General features: G+C 40.5%; 1 protein-coding gene and 5 non-coding genes across 6 annotated transcripts; 1 reads left to right on the plus strand and 5 right to left on the minus strand.

The window, feature by feature from the left end:
• Positions 1 to 1400: 1400 nt before the first annotated feature.
• On the minus strand, positions 1401 to 1474 carry trnat-agu (transfer RNA threonine (anticodon AGU)). The gene has a single exon. It is a non-coding gene; the product is annotated as a tRNA-Thr (tRNA).
• A 649-nt stretch (positions 1475 to 2123) lies between these two features.
• On the minus strand, positions 2124 to 2197 carry trnat-agu (transfer RNA threonine (anticodon AGU)). The gene has a single exon. It is a non-coding gene; the product is annotated as a tRNA-Thr (tRNA).
• A 3114-nt stretch (positions 2198 to 5311) lies between these two features.
• trnat-agu (transfer RNA threonine (anticodon AGU)) lies at positions 5312 to 5385 on the minus strand. Its single transcript has one exon. It is a non-coding gene; the product is annotated as a tRNA-Thr (tRNA).
• Positions 5386 to 9992: 4607 nt separating this feature from the next.
• On the minus strand, positions 9993 to 10066 carry trnat-agu (transfer RNA threonine (anticodon AGU)). The gene has a single exon. It is a non-coding gene; the product is annotated as a tRNA-Thr (tRNA).
• Positions 10067 to 13909: 3843 nt separating this feature from the next.
• trnat-agu (transfer RNA threonine (anticodon AGU)) lies at positions 13910 to 13983 on the minus strand. The gene has a single exon. It is a non-coding gene; the product is annotated as a tRNA-Thr (tRNA).
• A 1027-nt stretch (positions 13984 to 15010) lies between these two features.
• Positions 15011 to 20631, plus strand: trim59 (tripartite motif containing 59). Its single transcript, XM_053486590.1, has 2 exons — positions 15011 to 15064; positions 18743 to 20631. Exon 2 carries the CDS (start codon positions 18775 to 18777, stop codon positions 19975 to 19977), a length of 1203 nt encoding a protein of 400 aa, XP_053342565.1. The 5' UTR covers positions 15011 to 15064; positions 18743 to 18774; the 3' UTR covers positions 19978 to 20631.
• The last annotated feature ends 665 nt before the right edge of the window (positions 20632 to 21296 follow it).

Genomic DNA, 21296 nt, shown 5'->3' on the forward strand with positions numbered 1-21296 from the left:
AGGCGTGGCATTGTTGAAGTCGAGGGTCAAGAGACAGCTATATGAAGTTAATACAGATGCTTCCCAACAAGGTGCAAATTACTGTTAATGCTTAAGGAACATAAAGGCCGGATAAGACTTGGCCAGAAAACATTTTAAAAGCCTGCAAAATTGAGACAGTGTTAAAAGTATATAAAGTTAAAAGTATATAAAGTGTATAAAAGTAAAGCGCTGCCAATGGTACCGGGTCACGTGTTTAATGATGACCTGACCACTGCTAGAAGTAGCAGGATTAACTCTAGGGTTATGCACTCAACTCAGAATCAGCCAAATGCTGCAAAACCGATCGGATGCTGCTTCATATTGTAAATAAATAATGACCCAAAACATACAGTAAAAGCTACTCAAGAGCTTCTTATTGCAAAGTACAGTGGAACCTTGGATTACGGGCATCATTTGCTCCGGAAGTGGGCTCGTATTCCAAGACACTCGTAAAACAAAGCAAATTTTCCCATAAGAAATTATTTGTTCCGCAGCCCAAACAAATAAATACATAAAAATAATTAATACAAAATATAAAGTAAAAATACAACAAATTAACCTAACTTTACCTTTAAAAAAAAAAGAACAAATAAGGGTGAGAGGGGCACGGAGTCATAACAGGCTGATACAAAAAGGGAGGAAATGGATCTTTAACCTCTCTAATGAGACTTGCTTTACATGCGCGCGCGTGTTATAATAAACAGTACACGCGCTTATAAACACAAGGTAAAATGTTTCATGCACACACAATTTATTCAAAATCTTTCTCGTGACTTGTCTTGCGGAACACTTGCAAAAGGCGTTACTCACTATCTGAGGTTCCAATGTAATAGGATATTCTTTACAGGCAAATTCAGACACTCAGCCCAATAGAGCATGCTTTTCATTTACAGAAAACAAAACCGTAGGCAGAAAGAGCCACAATCAGCAGGTGAAGGCAGCTGCAGTAAAGGCCTGGCAAAGCATCTTAAAGGAAGGAAAATCAGCATTTGCACATGTTCAATTCAATTTTATTTATATAGCGCTTTAAACAATGTTTATTGTCTCAAAGCAGCTACACAAAAATGAAAGAAATTAAAAAAAAAAAAAAAGAAGGAAATGTTCATGGGTTGTTTACTGCAATAAGATTTTCTTTCAAGTCTTAAAGGCAGTCTTTATGTTTGTAATTATGTTAGTTTATTCTATTATATAAAAGTTCCCAACATGTTTGTGTGAGAGAGAATAGCTATACCTATTGTCTTTTTAGTTACAGAAGCAATTTGATCACAACTCTACAGTGTTGCAATCAGTTTAGCCAGCTTTAGACACTAACAACCAGTTATTTCTTTATCACATTTAACAGAGATGAAAAGGCTCTTTTTGTGCATACACACTTTGCAAGGCACTGCTGGGATTCGAACCCAGGATCTCCTGTTTACTAGACAGGCGCTTTAACCAACTAAGCCACAGCGCCATGCTGTTAGGAGGTTTGCTCAAGTACTTTACACACATGCATACCCACCCAGGCCTGTTTGAACAGCAAGACCTACAGTATAGTGATATAAAGCACTGCTAAATATTGGTAATGTGCAAATTAGACACTTGTGGGGGGCTCAATCATTTAACGAAAGAGATTCTTTTCAAGGGCTTGCATACACAGTATAAATGAAAATTTTGTCATGTACACAACCATACCCAGTATGATTTGCAGTAAAATGCGTATACTTTCTTAACTCTTCGTGACCTGAAATGGAAAGATGGAATAGAATAAAAGAGTTCTACTACAATAATAAGTGACTAAATAAATAGGCATGGTAGCGTAATAGTTAGCACCATTGCCTTGCACCTTCGGGGTCCAGGTTTGATTCCTGTAGCTGGTTTGTGTGCATGGAGTTTGCAAGTTCTCCCCATGCTTGGTGGATTTCCTTCCTAGTTCAAAAACCATGCAGTTTAGGTTAATTGGCATTCCCAATGTATCTGCTACATGGTCCATATTGACGGAGAACCATTTCTTGAATAAGAGTCTTCCGACTAATGAAACCAAATTTAACTTAAACCACTTGTTTCTGTCACCACATTTATCCAGTGGGAAAAAGGCTCATTTTGAGCAGACACATTTTGCGAGGCACTGCTGGGATTCGAACCCAGGATCTCCTGTTTACTAGACAGGCGCTTTAACCAACTAAGCCACAGCGCCATGCTCTAAGAAAGTTTGCTTAAGCTCTTTACACACATACACACCCACCCTGTTGTACTTAACTCTCCGTGACCTAATATGTGAATATGAAATTGAATACAAAAAAAACCCTAGAGAACACAATTAAACTAAGGATAAAATTAACAATAAAAATAAAACAATAAAATAGAATTAAAATGAAATTTATAACAATATATGAATTACACAAGGGCTACAAAATGTGTGCAAAGTGTAATTGTGAACTGAAGTTATTAAAATATAAAAGGGTAAAAAGATGGTGGTTAGCACTGTCGCCTTGCACCTTCGGGTCCTGGGTTCGATTCCCGTCTGTATGCATGAAGTTTGCATGTTTTCCCCAAGCTTGGAGGGTTTCCTCCCACAGTCCAAAGACATGCAGATTAGGCTAATTGACGATTACAGAAGTGGCCATAGTGTGTGAATGTTGTGCAAATGGGAATGAATACAATAGTCACCGTTGGCCTCCACAGTCCCTAGTTGGACTACAGAGGTTCCTTTGTGGATAAATAGAAAAGGGTATAAACACTTCGACATCAGGTCATACTAGACATAACACTAGATACTGAGCACTTTCAAATTCCCAGTTCTTCCATAGAAAATCAACCTGTTTGGAGCTTCGAATTACAAGTAAAACCCTAGTGCAGTACCTGACAACACCATGAACTGGGATAACTGGTATTTTGTTCTGTTGCTGAACGTTTTCTGTTGGTTCTTTTTCTTGCAACATTAATAATGATAGCTTGCTCAAGTTAGATGGGGAAAGAGAAAACAGAATGATTGAACAGCATTCACACTGTGCATGGCAACAACTGGTCTTTTGTCACTAACTGAACATAGTGTTGAACTTCGTGTGAGCTTAATTTAGGGAGATTTACCATTGTGGATTAGACCTTGGAGACCACCTGTGGCCGTCCTCCAAGACAAAAGCAGCTTGGCTTCAGATGCACAGCTGTTATTAACTTCTAGGATCTCCTGTTTACTGAGTAAACATCACAGGAACAGTTCTTAGATGGTTATCATTCTATTCCACAGGACCTCTTATCAGATTAGCTCTGCATGTTGCCATGTGTATTATCTTTGTAGTGATAAGTTTAATTTGCCGAAGTAAGATAGAAATAGAAAAACTAGGACAACGGAATTAGCAATACCTGCAGTGACACTGCTCACTGGGTGCTTTGGAACAAACTGGTGTTTTGCCACATGGTGCAGTGGGTCTCAGCCCAGGCCATGAAGCAGCTGGAGGGTGGAGAAGCAGAGTCAGGCTTTGTAGAGATATAAAGATATAGAGATGTGTATTATTTCCATAACAATAGAATGTATACTGCATTTTTCTAAAGATGTGGCCAAGAGGGAGAAAATAGACGAGGAACAGAAGGGGGCCAAGCATTTTTTTTTTTTATTGCACAAACTGGGTCATAGAGATATGAAGTGAAGCGAGAGGGATTTCAGTGATGCCAGAAGTAGCTATGTGGTTTAGTAGAATAGTGTGTGAGATCTAGCAGGAAAAGGGTTGTTAATAGTCCAGCATCAGCAGCCAACATGAGGTCGTTGTTAACCAGAGCCAGAGCAGTTTCAGTACTATGACTGATATGATTTAAAGTCATTGAGGTGAGTATTCAAAAGGTTTGAAGAGTTCAAAGGCTTTAAAGCCATGGTGTCAAACTAGATCCGACAAGGGCTATATGGGTGCAGGCTTTCATTCTAACCAAGCAGAAGCCCCACCTATTGGTCTATTGAAACTTACATTGTCTTGTAAATTAAAACCTAGTCATTTTTAAATGCCAAGAGCTTTAGTGACAGGGAGCGTTGTGGCAACTGGTATTCCGCACATTTCCAGCAGATTTGCATGGCCTTCTGATATTTTGGACTAGTCTTGGTGTGCCAATTCATCTTAAAGAGGACCTTATATGGAAAATTCACCTTTTATGTGTATATTTGGGTATATGGAGTGCCTACCAGCCAACAAGGTGTACAATTGAACAACTTAGTCATTTGTTAGTAAGCAGCCTCAGTTAGAATTTCTCAGATTTTAAGCCTGTTTCTATGTAAGACACGTCTCTCGTTTGAATTACCTGCTCGAGTATTCAGAAACCTATGGAATAGCCGAACAGACCTGAACATTTCTGTAGATCCACCATTTTGTTTTAACTTGCTAACAGACTGGTTTAAGCACTGCGATCATATGGGAGTTTGGCATGGGAGCTTCTCTGTTCTTGGCTGCACGAACCAGCACAAAACATTGCATAGTCAACTTGGCTCAACTTGGACCTAAGAACTCCATGGGTTAAAATGAGTAAACCAACCACTTTGTGTCTGACTGCTTCACCAACCTGGGGCAGTACACCGTTGTATTGGCCACAAAACATTGCCTAATCTAAAAAAAAAAAAAGGGCTGGTATGAGTTGTTCTCACTTCAACAATGCCCATGGAAGAGAGGAGCAGGGTACCTCATTTGCTTTGAAATGGCCTACTTAAACACATTGCGAAAGAGGCTATGGTGATTGATCCTTGAAGTATTTTGACCAAAGCTAAACACAAAATTGTATTCATTTGTAAAAAAAGGGTATAAAATGTCTACTTTATTGAGAATTATTATAGTACCTGAACAGAAAGCCTTTTCAAAAACCTGATCTTTTTGTTTGATCTTGAGTGCAAAATCAACTAAATCACAGGACGCCATTTTTCGGGGGAAAAAAAATTTGTTTCCTTAATTGCTGTGGTTCATGGGAACCCAGTCTCCTGCACATTTTAAGTCTTTTCTCAGCTCTTAGCACACCTGATGTAAATAATCATCTCTGGGACCATGGGTAAGAACCTCTGCCCTATGGGGATAAAAACAAAATTGCTGACGATTGGAAAAGAAAATCTAGGCATTGAAGAAATTGAGCAACACTTGGGACACCTGGGAACACCCGGTGCTGCATCTTGAAGGAAGGGAGACTTAGCATTTGCTCATGTCAATGGGTTCAAGACTTCAAGCAGTCGTTGACAGCTAAGGATTTCCATCTAAGTATTAAAGGCAATCTTTATGTTTATGAGTCCCCAAAAACTACCTGTGCCAGAGAAACAGCTCCTTTTGTGCATACACACTTTACAAGGCACTGCTGGGATTCGAACCCAGGATCTCCTGTTTACTAGACAGGCGCTTTAACCAACTAAGCCACAGCGCCACATTGCTGTGGGGGCCTGCATTAGTACTCCACCCCCCAAGACATACCTCTGACGGGTGGTATTAAAGGTAAATGTAGTAACACAGAGCAATGCCCCCATGTCTTGGTGGGTGGAATAATAAAGCAGGCCTCCTCAACCTCATGGGGAAACAGAAACAGTATTTTCCACGTTGCTAAACACAGACAGTGAGGAGATTTGCATGGCTGTGAGCTATAATGCACTAGCCCGGGTGTGCCTATTCATTCACCCGTTCCACTGACTTGCAGAATTCGGAACTCAAGATCATCAGGTTACTTGACAAGCGTGTTAAATAACTAAACAAAAGCATCTTTTGTGGTTGTAACACTTTTTAAAACCATCTTTGTATCTAGATGTCTTAAGGCAGGGTGCGGTTTGTTAAGGACAGGAAGAATAGTAAGTGTTATAAAAGCTAATATATCTCTGCAGAAGTTAAATATCTCTGTGAACAGCTGGCTAGTAAAGGTTCTGAGTACCGTACCCGAAATGCAGAACATGCAGTCAACTGGATGTCTTCTAAAAAAAGGAAGTTCTGTTAACATGACTCAACTTCCAGATAACCTTACCTGACAATCTTCACAGTCATCCAAACTCCATGCACACAGAGGCAGGAATCGAACCTGGCCGGGAATTGAACCCAGGCCCTGGATGACTAAGGCGACAGTTCTAACTACAAAGCCACAGTGCCACCCATTTCTAATCATATTACTAAACAATAATAATAATAATATAATAAGGTGGGTTTTCTCCAGGTACTCCAGTTTCCTCTCACAGTCCATAGATATGCAGGTTAGGTTAATTGGCGTTCCCAAATTGTCTGTAGTGTGTGAATGAGTGTGTGTATATGTGTGTGCCCTGCGATGGATTGGCACCCTGTCCAGGGTGTACCCTGCTTTGTGCCCTAAGTCTCCTGGGAGATGCTCCAGGTCCCCGCAACCCTTAATGCAGGATAAAGCAGTATAGAAGATAAGTGAGTAATAATACGGTTCTGTGGACATAGAGTTCTTCCTGTGCTTGGTGAGTTTCCGCAAGGTACTCTGGTTTCCTCCCAGAGTGCAAAGACATGCATTAGGCTGATATTTTGTGTGTGTGTGTGTGTGTGTCACCCTGTCCAGGGTGTACCCCGCCAAGTACCCGATGTCTCCAGGGACAGGGCCCAGCCTCCAGACCCCCTCCGAACCCCCCAACCCCCCACCCCAAGACCCTGTACACAGGATTAGAAGATGAATGAATGGATAAATAATAATAATGATAATAATAAATAATAAAAATAACAATAATTATTTTTACCATTATTAATTATTATTATTATTTTAGGTAAACCTAAGTGTGACGTCACAAAGGATTTGTCCTGTTCCTTTTATACACAGTCTATTATGACCCTGCACTGTCACTGTTGCCGGGCATTATTAAGATAACGACAAGCTGATTCAAATCCATCCAAGTATTAAAGGCAATCTTTATGTTTATGAGTCCCCAAAAATGGGGTGCCAGAGAAACAACCCCTTTTGTGCATACACACTTTTCAAGGCACTGCTGGGATTCGAACCCAGGATCTCCTGTTTACTAGACAGGCGCTTTAACCAACAAAAGCCACAGCGCCATGCTAGTAGAAAATTTGCACAAGTACTTTACACCCCCCCTACCACCCTAACCAACTAAGCCACAGCACCACTTTCACATAGGAGGCTAGAGGTTGGCATGGTAGCTTTTCTGTTAATGGCTGCACAAACAGCACAAAACATTGAGCAATGAATAACTGTCTGTAAAGCTTACACTGACCCTATCACAAAACTGTAAAAACAGTATAGTTATAATGGGTTAACATTATTCAAAAGACTATGAGCATGAGCCAAAGCAAGTCACAAAAGTGTATCAATTTGTAAAAAAAAAAAAAAAAAAAAAGGTATAATATGTCTACTTTAATACGAATAAGGGTATCTGAACAGAAACCCTCTCCAAGACCTGTGAAGATTCGATCTGGAGTGCAAAACCAGCTAAATCACAGAAAGCTATTTTTTTGGAAACTTTTTTTGTTTCCTTAATTGCTGTGGTTCATGGGAACCCAGTCTCCTGCACATTTTAGTGTTTTCTCAGCTCTCAGCACACCTGATGTAAATAATCATTTCTGGGACCATGGGTAAGAACCCCTGCTCTATAGGGATCAAACCAAATTGCTGAAGATTGGGAAAGACAATCTATGTGTGGAAGAAATTGAGCAACGCTTGGGACAACTATTAAAGGCAATCTTTATGTTTATGAGTCCCCGAAATACATGTGTGTGTCTGTGTGTGTGAAAGTGGCTGTAATGCCTGAATGGTTAAGGCCATACTTTAGCACCATTCAGGAATTACATTTTGCTTACATCTTGTATAGTGATATAGAGCAATAACTGGTAATGCGCAAGTTGGACACATGTAAGAGGCTCGTCCTGATCTGCTCAAGGACTTGCTGAAATCTGAACTCAAAATCAGTGGTTAGCGGCTAGCACCTCCAGGTCCTGGGTTTGATTCACGCATCAGGTCTGTGTAAATGGAGTTTGTATCTTCTCCCCATGCTTGGTGGGTTTCCTCCCACAGTCCAAAGACATGCAGATTAGGCTAATTGGCAATTACAAAAGTGGCCATAGGGTGTGAATGTTGAGATCCTACCACAGTTGTGCAAATGGGAATGAACACAATGGTCACTGTTGGCCTCCACAGTCCCCAAGTGTTGAAGTTAGTGTGAGCTTAATGCATTGAGATTTGCCGTTGTGCATTAGACCTTGGAGACCACCTGTGGCCGTCCTTCAAGAGAACAGTAGCTTGGCTTCAGATGCACTGCTGTTACTAACTTCTAGGATCTCCTGTTTACTGAGTAAACATCACAGGAACAGTTCTTAGATGGTTATCATTCTATTCCACAGTGGAGTGGCCACAAACAAATTCCTAAAAAATTGGTATGAGTGTCATCTGTCTATGGTGAACCTGCAGATCCTGACTATGAGCGATGAATGACTGACTGTAAAGCTTACACTGACATTCTTCAAATGACTATGAGCATGGATGAAATTATCAGACTCCTAGTCTGACTCTGGTTCAAACATCTCTGCTCGAACTGCAGCTACTGTATATTTCTATCCACATTTTTTAGAGGGGGGCTGTTCTCACTTTGATAATGCCCATGTAAGAGAGGGGCAGGGTAAGAAGTGGCTCATTTGCGTTAAAGCAACAGCCACAAAATCATGTCATTCTGAAAACAGGGTTATAACAGGGTAAAGATCTAATGTTTCAATACAGATTTTATAACCCCCTTATAAACCCCTATAGCACCCACCCCACCCATCCCTGACTCCAAGCCAACTTTACATGTATAAGAAAGGCCCAACATATCCGCATGTGCTAAACAGTGTAAAAATTTAACTACTCTACTTTTAAATGAGTTCATAACAGACTCATTGCTGTTGTTAGAATGTAATCATAAACATTAGCTATTACTAATGTTCATCGGCTAACTTGTGTCTAAGCTACACCCTGCTATACCCTGTTGCACCTTACCTGTGCTGCGTTTTAAGTCCAAAGTGCTCTATAAATGTTTAAAGTGCAATATGGTAAAACAGCCACTCAAGGGGTGTCAAACTGGATCCAGACAGGGTCATGTGAGTACAGTCTTGCATTGCAACCAAGCAGAAGTTACACCTGATAGTCTTTTGAAAGCCAAGAACAACTAATTAAACAGCCGTTTCTCCTGCACCCTCATGACCCTTCTTAGATCCAGGTTGACGCACCTAATATAGGGTTTCAGAAACACTGTTGGTATTTGAACCCAAGAGTCTCTGTTTACTCATAGGCACTATGCCAGTAATCTCAGGTCTGTTGATCACCACATTCACTTAGATAAAAGACCCCTTTTCAAGCACACAAACCTGCTAAGGATCTCCTGTTTACTGGACAGGCGCTTGAACCAACTACGCCAACATGGAAGGTGTTTCCTTTAGAACTCCACCCCAAGACCTTTTTCTTGTTAAAAAACTGTTGTTTCCTGTTAAAACTCTGACATTAGTTTTTCTGGTGTACTGCTGCTCTGCCTCCTTCGTCACTTTGTGGAGACTTTTTGAGGTGGCTTTATATCTGGAGATGAGCCCAAAAATCTAGGCAGAGATACAAGATCTTGAGCATCACAAATGGTTTTGTCCACCCATGGCTTCTCATTAGGAAATATTGTTTTTTGGACAGTATCATCTGTTATTTTCCCTTTGTGGATGTTATGAGGGTGTTCTGCTTGGTTTGAATGAAAGCATGAACACAGATAGCCTTTTCTTGTCCTAATGTGACACCACTGATATATACATAGATACATAGCCCTTTCTGGTTCTAGTGCAACACCACTGATATGGTGTACTGTGTATAGACGCACTGTTGGGATTTGAACGCAGAACTTTGTTTACTCACATGCACGTTAGGTACAACAGTTGGGTGGTTGGTTATCACTCCTTCTATAATATCACTGACCAGATAATTCTAACCTTATTCTGTGTTTTTTTGCAGTTCCATCTGTCACCACATTCATCCAAATAAAACAGCTCTTTTTTGAGCATCCATATCTCCTAAGGCACTGCTGGGATTCGAACCCAGGATCTCCTGTTTACTAGACAGGCGCTTTAACCAACTAAGCCACAGCGCCATGAGGTCAAAGAGGCCTGCTTTGGTACTCCATCCCCAAGACATACGTCTTACAAGACAATTTTTTTTGGAGTTGCCAATTGTTTTTCCATTTCAATATTGGAGTTGCATACTAGATGTATACAAATAATGTCTTGAAAATTCAAATGTGGACGGGTGTTTCCGTCTACGTCCCGCCAGCACATCAGCTGTTTCTGTAGGCCTATTTAAATGTAGTCACACAGAGCAATTCCCTAATGTCTTGGGGATTATCCTGGTCCTGGAGGACCCCCCTGTCCTGGAGCATGCTGTCCAGATGTCTCAGGGCTGTGTGTACAAGGTTTGTGGTGTTGTCTTTGGTTGAGTGACTTGACAAACTTTATTGGGAACAGTAAGTCAGGCAGTAAAGGCACCATAAAGTAAAGACACAATGAAGTCTCTAACCAGCCTTCCAAAGCACTTCATCATACAAGGTCAGGTTGAGGTTTCTTTAGGACAAGAAGAAGAGTAGAATGTTTAAAGCATGTGGAGAACACTAGTTGTGCCATGGAGCGGTTACATATCTCTGTGAACAGCTGTTCAGTGTAGGTTCTAACTGACCTGAGATCCAATCTGGTCTCATGTCTTCCTCGCTCTCTTTAGAGCTACACATGGCACTCTAAACTGCCAGTGACCCAGACCTCCTCTGCCGTCTGCACCTGTCTGACATATCCTGGTGCCCCACTTCTGGTTGGACTTCTCAACGCATGGAGGCCCCATTTGGGCTGTTTGAGATGTGTGTGGTGACTACACGGTTACAGTCGACCATGAAGTTGGTCTTGGACTCAGGTGATGCAGACAGCTGTTCTTCGATGGCTTGTGACAAACAGTTTTGCCTCTGAGCCTTAAAATAACAAATGTGGACTTCATATTAATTGAAACTTCACACTCCTGTTATACTTTATAGATTGTCCAGCCTCCTATTACACAGTACGACTGCAGATCAATCGCTGCTATCTGATATCACCCTAATGAGGATGGGTCCAATGCCAACGTTGCCCTTAGCTTGCTCATCAGGGGCAATCGGTTAATTATGATTTATACATATTTCCTTGAACTTTTCAAACTTATTTTCCTTTTTTTTTTTTACTCTGTCAAGCTGCTTTGTGACAATGACCATTCTTAAGAGCACTATATAAACAAAACTAAATTTAAATGTAATTGAATTTTATTGGTAGTGTAATGGTTAGCACTGTCGCCTTGCACCTTCAGGGTCTGGGTTTGATTCCCGGCCAGGCTTGATTCCTGTCTCTGTGTGTATGGAGTGTATAAGTTTGCCTGTTCTCCCTTAGTGGGTTTCTGCTGGGTACTCTGGTTCCTTCACACAGTCCAGCCCCTGGTGGGATAGGTAAAGTTTTAGTCCTTGCGACTCAAGCCAGTTACAAATTTCCCTTTTTTTTTTGGAAAGCAACCTGCTTGATGATAAACTGGATCCAAACAGGGCCATATGGGTGTTCTGCTTGGTTAAAATGAAAGCCGGAACACACCGGGCCCGTTCTGGTTTTTGTTTAACACCACTAATAAAGTGTTTCAGAAGCACTATCAGGATTTCATTTTCTCATAGGCATGTTGGGTGACACAACTGGGAGATTGGTAATCTATTATTCTATTCACTAACCAGATAAATCAAGTCTTACTATGTGCTTCCTGCAGTTCCATCTATCACTACATTCATCCAGATAAAACAGTACTCTCTAACCACAGAAATCTTCTAAGGCACTGCTGGGATTTGAACCCAGGATCTCCTGTTTACTAGACAGGCGCTTTAACCAACTAAGCCACAGCGCGATGACGGCAAGAAGGCCTACCTTGGTACTCGCCCCTCTAAGACATACCTCTGACAAGCTCTCTCTCTCTCTCTCTATATATATATATATATATATATATGTATATATATGTACAGTTGTGTTCAAAATAATAGCAGTGTGTTAAAAAAAGTGAATAAAAAAGTGAATTATCGTCAGGCCACAACTTTTCTATTGGATTAAGGTCTGGGGATTGGGCTGGCCACTCCATAACGTCAATCTTGTTGGTCTGAAACCAAGATGCTGCTCGCTTACTGGTGTGTTCAGGGTTGTTGTCTTGTTGAAACACCCATCTCAAGGGCATTTCCTCTTCGGCATATGGCAACATGACCTCTTTAAGTATTCTGATGTACTCAAATTGATCTATGATCCCTGAAATGTGATAAATAGGCCCAACACCATAGTAATGTAAACCACATTATGTATGTTTGTTGCCCTTTAAAAATTGCTGCAGGGGTGTGTGCTGCGGAGGTGGCTCTGAGCTCTTCTTATTCTTTAAATTAACAGATCATGCCTTTGACGTGAGGGGAAATTACACATTACAGTCAGGGACAGCGAGTCTGGATCCAGCAGCCTCAAGGTCAGTGATGATGTTGACCAACACATCTTCCCTTCTACACCCGAGCCAAGTGAAAAGGATGGCAATCAAGTGAACAGGTAAGATGGTGTTGGTCATCATTACCAGGCACTGGTTCATCATCACTGACACTTCAGCACTAGCAGTTTACACTGATGAGTGGTATGTCTTAAACTGCATCAAGATGATACCCCCTGACCTGCTAAAATATTGTCTTTATAGTTTTATATGTTGTTTGTCTTAATGTTCTTTCCTTTGTTTCTTTGTTTTACAAGTATGACCCAATATACTGTATGTTCAGTGATACTTCAAATAATATGTTTAAAAAGCCTTTAGTTTTGATTGTGTTATATTTTTATACTAGTAAGTGATGTTAAAATAAATCAGAACAACAGCGTACCTTGATTCAAAAGTTGATTAGAGATGAAAAAAAAAAACATACAAAGAAGTGCAGAAAATGATAGGCTGCTCTGCTAAAATGATATCTGACTGATGAAAGCAAGATTGTTCTTTTTGGGTCTATAGGCCGCAGACAGTTTGTCAGGCCCCCAAACACTGAATTCAAGCCACAGTACATCGTGAAGTGTGAAGACATTGAAACATGGAGGCACAAGCATCATGATATGGGGATGTGTTGGGCCTATTTATCACATTTCAGGGATCATAGATCAATTTGAGTACATCAGAATACTTAAAGAGGTCATGTTGCCTTATGCTGAAGAGGAAATGCCCTTGAAATGGGTGCTTCAACAAGGCAACGACCCCGAACACACCAGTAAGCGAGCAGCATCTTGGTTTCAGACCAACAAGATTGATGTTATGGAGTGGCCAGCCCAATCCCCAGACCTTGATCCAATAGAAAAGTTGTGGCCTGACGATAAAAATGCTGTTTCTGAGGCAAAAGAAAGATTAAATTTCAAGAATTTTTGTTTAAACGGTAAATTCATCACTTTGTAAAAATAAATGATGACACTGCTATTTTTTTGAACAGCCTAATATTTGTTTTTCTTCACTTTCTGTAAACTAATAATCCATTCAGCACATTTTTCTTCATGTTGTGATTCAGAATAGAATGTGCAGGGTGCTCAATGCATTTATGTGATTTAAATTAAAAGGTATTACATGGATATCGAGCTTTACTCACTTTTTTCAACACACTGCTATTATTTTGAACACAACTGTACATTTGCGAAACTCATCAAGCACCATGATTTCTGGTTCTAGTTTGAGACCACTGATAAAGTGTTTAAGGAGCACTGTTGGGATTTCAACTGAGGATTTTGTTTACTCACTGAAACCTTAGGTGCAACGACTGGGTGGTTGGTTATCATTACTGTCATACTATCACAACCAGATAATTTTAGTCTTAGTATATGTTTTTTACAGATCTGTCAGCACATTCATCCAGTTAAAACAGGTCTTACTTGACCACAGAGACCTGCTCAGGCACTGCTGGGATTCGAACCCAGGATCTCCTGTTTACTAGACAGGCGCTTTAACCAACTAAGCCACAGCGCCACATTGCCGTGGGGGCCTGCATCAGTACTCCACCCCCCAAGACATACCTCTGACAAGTGGTATTAAATGTAAATGCAGTGACACAGAGCAATAACCCCATGTCTTGGTGGGTGGAATAATAAAGCAGGCCTCCTCAACCTCATGGGGAAACAGAAACAGTATTTTCCACGTTGCTAAACACAGACAGTGAGGAGATTTGCATGGCTGTGAGCTATAATGCACTAGCCCGGGTGTGCCTATTCATTCACCCGTTCCACTGACTTGCAGAATTCGGAACTCAAGATCATCAGGTTACTTGACAAGCGTGTTAAATAACTAAACAAAAGCATCTCAACTTTTGTGGTTGTAACACTTTTTAAAACCATCTTTGTATCCAGATGTCTCAAGGCAGGGTGTGGTTTGTTAAGGACAGGAAGAATAGTAAGTGTTATAAAAGCTAATATATCTCTGCAGAAGTTAAATATCTCTGTGAACAGCTGGCTAGTAAATGTTCTGAAATGCAGAACATGCAAACTCTCTGTTGAAGTTGAGTCATGTCAACTGGATGTCTTCTTAGGTTAGTAGAGGAAGTTCTGTTAACATGACTCAACTTCCAGATAACCTTACCTGACAATCTTCACAGTCATGCAAACTCCATGCACACAGAGGCAGGAATCGAACCTGGCCGGGAATTGAACCCAGGCCCTGGATGACTAAGGCGACAGTTCTAACTACAAAGCCACAGTGCCACCCATTTCTAATCATGCTACTAAACAACAACAACAACAATAATAATAATAATCATCATCATCTGTAGTGTGTGAATGAGTATGACAATAATTATTTTTATCCTTATTAATTATTATTATTTTAGGTAAACCCAAGTGTGACGTCACAAAGGATTTGTTCCTTTTATACACAGTCTATTATGACCCTGCACTGTCACTGTTGCCCGGGCATTATTAAGGTAACGACAAGCGGATTCAAAACCTTAAATAAAGAGTTATGATTGGTGGAAAGGGTTCGGCCCGCGCATGCGCACTATTTTCCAGCCGTCACTAGGAGACTGAAGGCAGCGCGCGCGGGGAGCTACAGTACTCAGGTGAGTGCTCCGACAGTTTATCGATTTTACACCGAAACGTTTATTTATTGATCACTAGCTTAGCACGGGTATTGTTTGTTTTCGCTCGTTTTTGTCCTATTCTACATAAATAGTATTCGCACAGGGCGTGGAATTGAACGTGACAGGTTTCGTTATCCGTTAATTTACAGGAGATAATCATTATGACGTAATGCATTTTAAAATAACGGACGCCACCTGTACGACAATCAAACTAACAAACAAAATGGGAAGAGAAACGTTACTGAGCGACGTCACGTCCGGTTAATGATTCGTTTGTTTTCATTTCCTGGGTATTTTATTATCATTAATTACAATGTTTTAGTCAGGTTCGGTGTACTATAATCCGTTCAGAGATTTTTGCGAATTTACTTTGTGATTTAAAACAAGTTAAATTAAGACTGAGGTGATGTTACTGAAACTTATCCGGTGAACGTGCAGTAAACAAACTTGCAAAGACACAGCAACCGCTCTTACACACCCTCCTACTTCTAATAGGACACACTCCTGACACACCTTTATACTGTAAAGCTGAATATTTTGTGAATTTAGTCAAAGAATTTGAAAACACCTTATAACTCCATGGTCTTTTCTGAGTTGTATGTCTTCCTACTTTATAAAACAATGCTGAAAGCATCTAAGCTCTGCAGTAATCACCCTCGAATAGCTGATATTGAGATGTGTCTGCTATTTATGCTTTGTAAAGCTGCACTCCAGTTATATTAAAACTTTTAGACCGATATTCTAAAGAAGATGAAAGTTTCCAGCAAACATTGGTTCGATGGCCAAAAACACGCTGTAGGACGTCATTAATTGATAAAAATATGTGACACAAAAAATTTCCTAAAAATGCATTCAAAGTGTTGTTCAATATATACCTTCCAAGCAAAAAATTGGACGATTTATGACAGCTGTTGTAAATCAGTTATTGTCAAACACGTCTGTTAACCTTTTATTTTGGAACTATTTTTCAACCATGATGGGACGTGTTGGAGGGACGTCATTTTAACGGATATCAAACGTCCAAATGTTTGCTGGGTTTCTTAAAGAGAATTAGTACATTTGTTGGGAACTTTTTCCTTCCTTTGTCGAAGCAGAGACCAGGAGAAGTTGGGATATCTTTCAAGCAAGAGTTACTCTCTATTGAGAACTCGCTATGGAAAGTTTATACTTTTCAAGAGGGAGGGATACAAAGAGGTGGAGACAATCTAAACAAAGCATAGTGTAGTACAGGAGTCAGCCTGGTAACGGAAGTTCCCCAGCCCTGATCTCATCAGCATTGGCTTTCAAATGTATAGGAGCTAATCTAATTAGCCTGACAGTATCACCCAAACCTTTACATTATCATAGAGACAAAGGCACAGCCTGGCCTTGCGATTAGCATTCCCTACCCAGTGGTCAGGAAGTACATAAAGACAAAAGGTTAATGTCCCTGACACCTGGGCTACCAGACTTGATCGTCTTAGAATGTCACCAACTTTACCTTAAAATGTAAAACCCAATGTACATAACTTGTTCAGTTTATATACTCTTACATTGGAAGCTGGAAATCCTACACTTGTGAAGCAACAACAGCAGAGTAAAAGAACTGAGCAAAAGTTCTCCAGAAAAAGCACTGAGCAAAAGTTTAACCATTAGCTAGAAAATTGATCTCACGGGCATGCAGCAGTGCATTCATGTCTTGCAACTCAGCCTTAAACATTTTTTGCATTTAAAGCAAGGACATTAAAATTATGCATTTATCTTTTCTAGAAGTTAATTTAATTAAATTATACAGCCATCTTTCACTGGTACCACATACAAATTAAATACTGAGAACAAAACAGAATTGACTTAAAAAATTATTTGGAGTCAGTGTGCTGATACATTTAATGCCACACAAAACAATCGCAATACATAACCGAAAAGATTTTCAAACGTTCACGGCGGTGTCTTGGTGTCAGTGGAGTCACCAGCAACGGTCGTCTGGCATTCAAGCCAAAGCGGTGGAGTCGGTTGCGAATGGTTTGTCCGGAAACCCTAGTACCCCTTTGCCTCTCGAAACGGACCTGCAGCTGTGTGGCAGTTGCATAACGATGTCTGAGTGCATAGGTCATTAGGTACTAATTATCGTTGCGGTCTGTCACTCCTGGGTCTTCCCTCCTGGGTCTGTCATGAACTCTGCCAATAGTTCTGTGTCTTGATGCAAGTTTGCTGATGACACTTTGAGACACACAAAGTTCACGAGCAACATCTGACTGTTGCTGCTCGTTCGTTAATTGACGTCGTGTGTTCATGGCCGTTTAAATGATAAACTTGGAATGACTTACTGACAATACCAGCTTTTTATACACACAGAATGTTGAAATTAATGCCACATTGAAAAAGGTTGTCTTTTGGGATTGGCCCCAATATAAGGCACACCTGTACACAATGAGACCATTACATGGAAAACACATAATAAGGTGTGTCTATCACCCCAATACAATTGCCTCCCTATCCCAAAAATGTCTAAAGTGAAACACACCGTATGTATGACATCCATTAAGTCTCTTATAATATCCATAACTTATTGTGAGTAGTGTGTGTGTATGTATGTGTGTATATATATATATATATATTAGGGATGCACCGAAATGAAAATTCTGGGCCGAAAACGAAACCGAAATTTTTGGATGCACTTGGCCGAAAACCGATACCGAAACCGAAAATGGCTTCATTAAAAAACATATTTAAAATATTTTATTTTTGTTTGTATTAAAAAAACTACAAATTAATTAAGCAATCAAACTTTTATTGATAATAAATAACAGTAATAAGGCTGTTTAACAATAACAAAACTTGCTTCCAAGCGCTTCCAAACCGCCGACATACTCCGTGTTTGATGCGTAATGACAGCGCGAACGAGACGGCAGGATGGGAGAGGCGTGGCGACAATTTCGGCTTTTATTTTCGGCGCTTTTTTACGTTTCGGCCGAAACCGATAATGCTATTTCGGCCGAAAATTTTCGGCGGCCGAAATTTCGGTGCATCCCTAATATATATATATATATATATATATATATATATATATATATACTACTCACGAATAACCAAAGTAAATAAAAATGTACTACATAAATGAAATCATTTAAAACCTACATTTTATGTTTATTTACTCAGGTATTTTTGTAAAATTTGTTTGAGTTTGTCAAATATGCAAAAAAAAAAAAAAAAAGAAATTCACTGCCATGACTTAACTAAAGCGATTACTTAAGATAATTAAAGAAATGAGAAACATATTTAAATATATGCAGATTTTGCCATTTGCTTTAGAAAAATAATCAGAATATCTGTCGTTCACTGACAACCAAATTTATGATTATTTTGTATTCCAAATGAAAATTTCCACAGTTCTTGAGAATGTTTTATGTCTACGTCCATTACATTGAATGTTATTAAAAAGGACAGCAAGTAGAATTACAGTACAATCTTACTAAGTGAGCAGACCTCTAAAAATCGAACACTGGACTGCAAAAACTTTTTTACGTAGGGAGACAACACCTCCCATTCCTCTTAAATAGTTTATCAGTATTGTGTTAACATTGACAGCGATATGATTTTAGAGCAGTAGTGTTGATCTCAAAGCCATTAATGAGTTTCCTGATTAATTCTTTTTGTTTTTTTTTCTGGGTTTCTCAGGACAGCACCAGTAGCCGACCCGTTATGGTGCCATGGACAATTTGGAGGAGGATTTGACTTGCTCCATTTGTTATTCCCTCTTTAACGATCCACGAGTACTACCCTGCTCCCACACCTTCTGCAAAGCATGTCTGGACAACGTACTTAAAGTCTCCACCAATTTCTCCGTCTGGCGTCCACTCCGCCTACCGCTTAAGTGTCCCAATTGCCGTAACTTGGTGGAACTTCCACCTACCGGCGTGGAAGCGCTACCGATTAACGTGTGTCTGCGAGCCATTATAGAAAAGTACCAGCATGACAATGAGCCTCGAGCTCCTTCCTGTCCCGACCACCATCGTCAGCCTCTGAACGTCTACTGTGTCCAGGATTGCAAGCTTATATGTGGCTTGTGCCTTACCATCGGACAGCATCAGGGCCACAAAATCGATGATATTCACATGGCGTACGTCAAAGAGCAAAACAGCCGAGCCGAACTAGTCGAACTGCTCACGAACAAACACTGGGAAGAGGTCTGTGACCTGATGGAGAAGCTAGAACAGGAGAAATTTCGACACGAAAGTGTTATAAGGCAGGAACACAAAGCTGTCACGCAGTTCTTTCAGGGCCTGGAGCTCCTCCTTGAGCAAAAGAAAGAGGCATTCATGAAAGTTCTGGACGAGGCCAGTGGGCAGCTGGCCTGCACATATAACCCACTCATTGAGAAGCTTAAGGAAATGAAGGAGGAACAGCTAGAGCTCATCTCCAGCATTTCAAGCATCAGCGAAGATGAGTCAGACATCATTTTCTTAGAGAGGATGCACCACTTCAGGAAGAGGGTCGATGCATTGACCCAGGCAGAGCTGCCTGAAGTCCCCACCCCCAACATCCCACCTTGCTTAGAGGAGTTCCTCAAGGAACGCTGGTCCAACGTGACGATCGGAAGCCTGGAAGATGGTCCAGTTCCAACGATTTCCTGTCAAGTACAGAAACATTCCATCAAAGAGCCACAGCCAGCAATATCTCACAAGCGGGCGTTTAAGTTCTTCTTGACTGTCGTGTCTTCATTAATAGCGGTGCTGTTTTTTCTGCTTTTCTGGTTAAATCCACTAAATGAAGCCTCACCTGTGTTCTCCAATCTCTCTCAAATTGGTCAAGCAGTACTAAGTTCAGTCCGTGAAATTTCTTTACCACTTCATGACTCCGGAACATTTCTGTACCGCCTCTTCAACAATATATATGATATATTTCAGCATTAGGGAGCGAGCACCCATTAACACGCGGCCTTTTTAAAAAACAAAAAACAAAAACATTACAGCTATGTTAAGTCACCGCGCTGTAGAGTTAACTTGGACATTTGTGTGCGCGTAAGGCATGGAGGGGTCGGTTATGCATGACTAGACCACTTAAGACTGCCAAGGCTTCAACGAGCCACAACAAGAAGGTAACATTCCTGTTTAGTGATAAAAAGGTAAACAGGAAGTTCAGATTCACCTGATTTGAGAATGTTCATGTTCTTGTTCTTTCAGAGACTAATATTTTAATAACAATGCTGCTGTTTTGTTTGTACTTTTAAACATTTTCTACTGAAATTTTAGTAACTTTTCCGTCAGCATTTGTGCCCATTTTTTTCTCTCATTAGGGCAATAATCATATCCATAAATATTTTGACAGTTTTACTGTGTCCAACTATTTTAGAAATTAAACTACAAGGTGGGTGAAAAATATGGAGACTTAAGGGACACCCTGGACAAGGTGCCAATCCACCACAGGACACACGCACACTTGCACTCTCCGGACAAATTGGGAACACCAGTTATCCAAATCCTAAAGTCTTTGGACTCTGACAGGACACCAGAGTACCTGGAGGAAACCCACCAAGCATGGGGAGAACAGGCAAAACCCATGCACACAGACCCAAACCAGGAATCGAACCCCAACCCTGGACATGCAAGGCAACAGTACTAACTTTAGTGGCTATAAAAATTTTGCTCCTACTGCGCATGCATGGTTAGACCGCCATTTTCTAGGACGCTGGTCTCATGAATGGCCTCCAAGAAGTCCAGATCTCACCCCAGGTTTTTTTTTCCCGGTACGGCTAAGGAGGAGGTGTACAGGACACTGAAGCTTCGCACACTGGAGGACTTCGGAGCCCTGGATTCAGGAAGTTCTCTCAGCAATATCCCAAACGACTTTTATATATTTGGCTAGTTACTGTTCACCCACTTTGTACCTTAATTAGGGATGCACTGGTCAAAAGGAACCGTACAGCACATGAGATAGTTCACCAGGTGCATGTCCAATGACTGTACAGAATCAAACATGTAGGACAGCCTTCTGGGAGTAAACTATCGTGTAGCATAAAGAAAAAAAAATTATCCAACTGTGAAGTTCGAGGATTTTTTTATTTTTTTTTTACCCCCCCTTATGAAGGGGATTAAAACACATTTTGTCAGACTCACCAGTCTCTTTAATAATGTTATTAAATAAAAAGCTGCTAATTAAGAGGTGATCTCACAGGACAACTGTTTAAAAATTTATATATAGTGCCTAGTTCTCTGGCTGCCTGGGATTTCTC

Source organism: Clarias gariepinus, chromosome 25 (genome assembly GCF_024256425.1).
Source record: "Clarias gariepinus isolate MV-2021 ecotype Netherlands chromosome 25, CGAR_prim_01v2, whole genome shotgun sequence".
NCBI lineage: Eukaryota > Metazoa > Chordata > Actinopteri > Siluriformes > Clariidae > Clarias > Clarias gariepinus.

Bases quoted from the DNA above. Each gene is read 5' to 3' on its own strand.
- trim59 (XM_053486590.1), top strand. From the start codon at position 18,775: ATGGACAATTTGGAGGAGGATTTGACTTGCTCCATTTGTTATTCCCTC.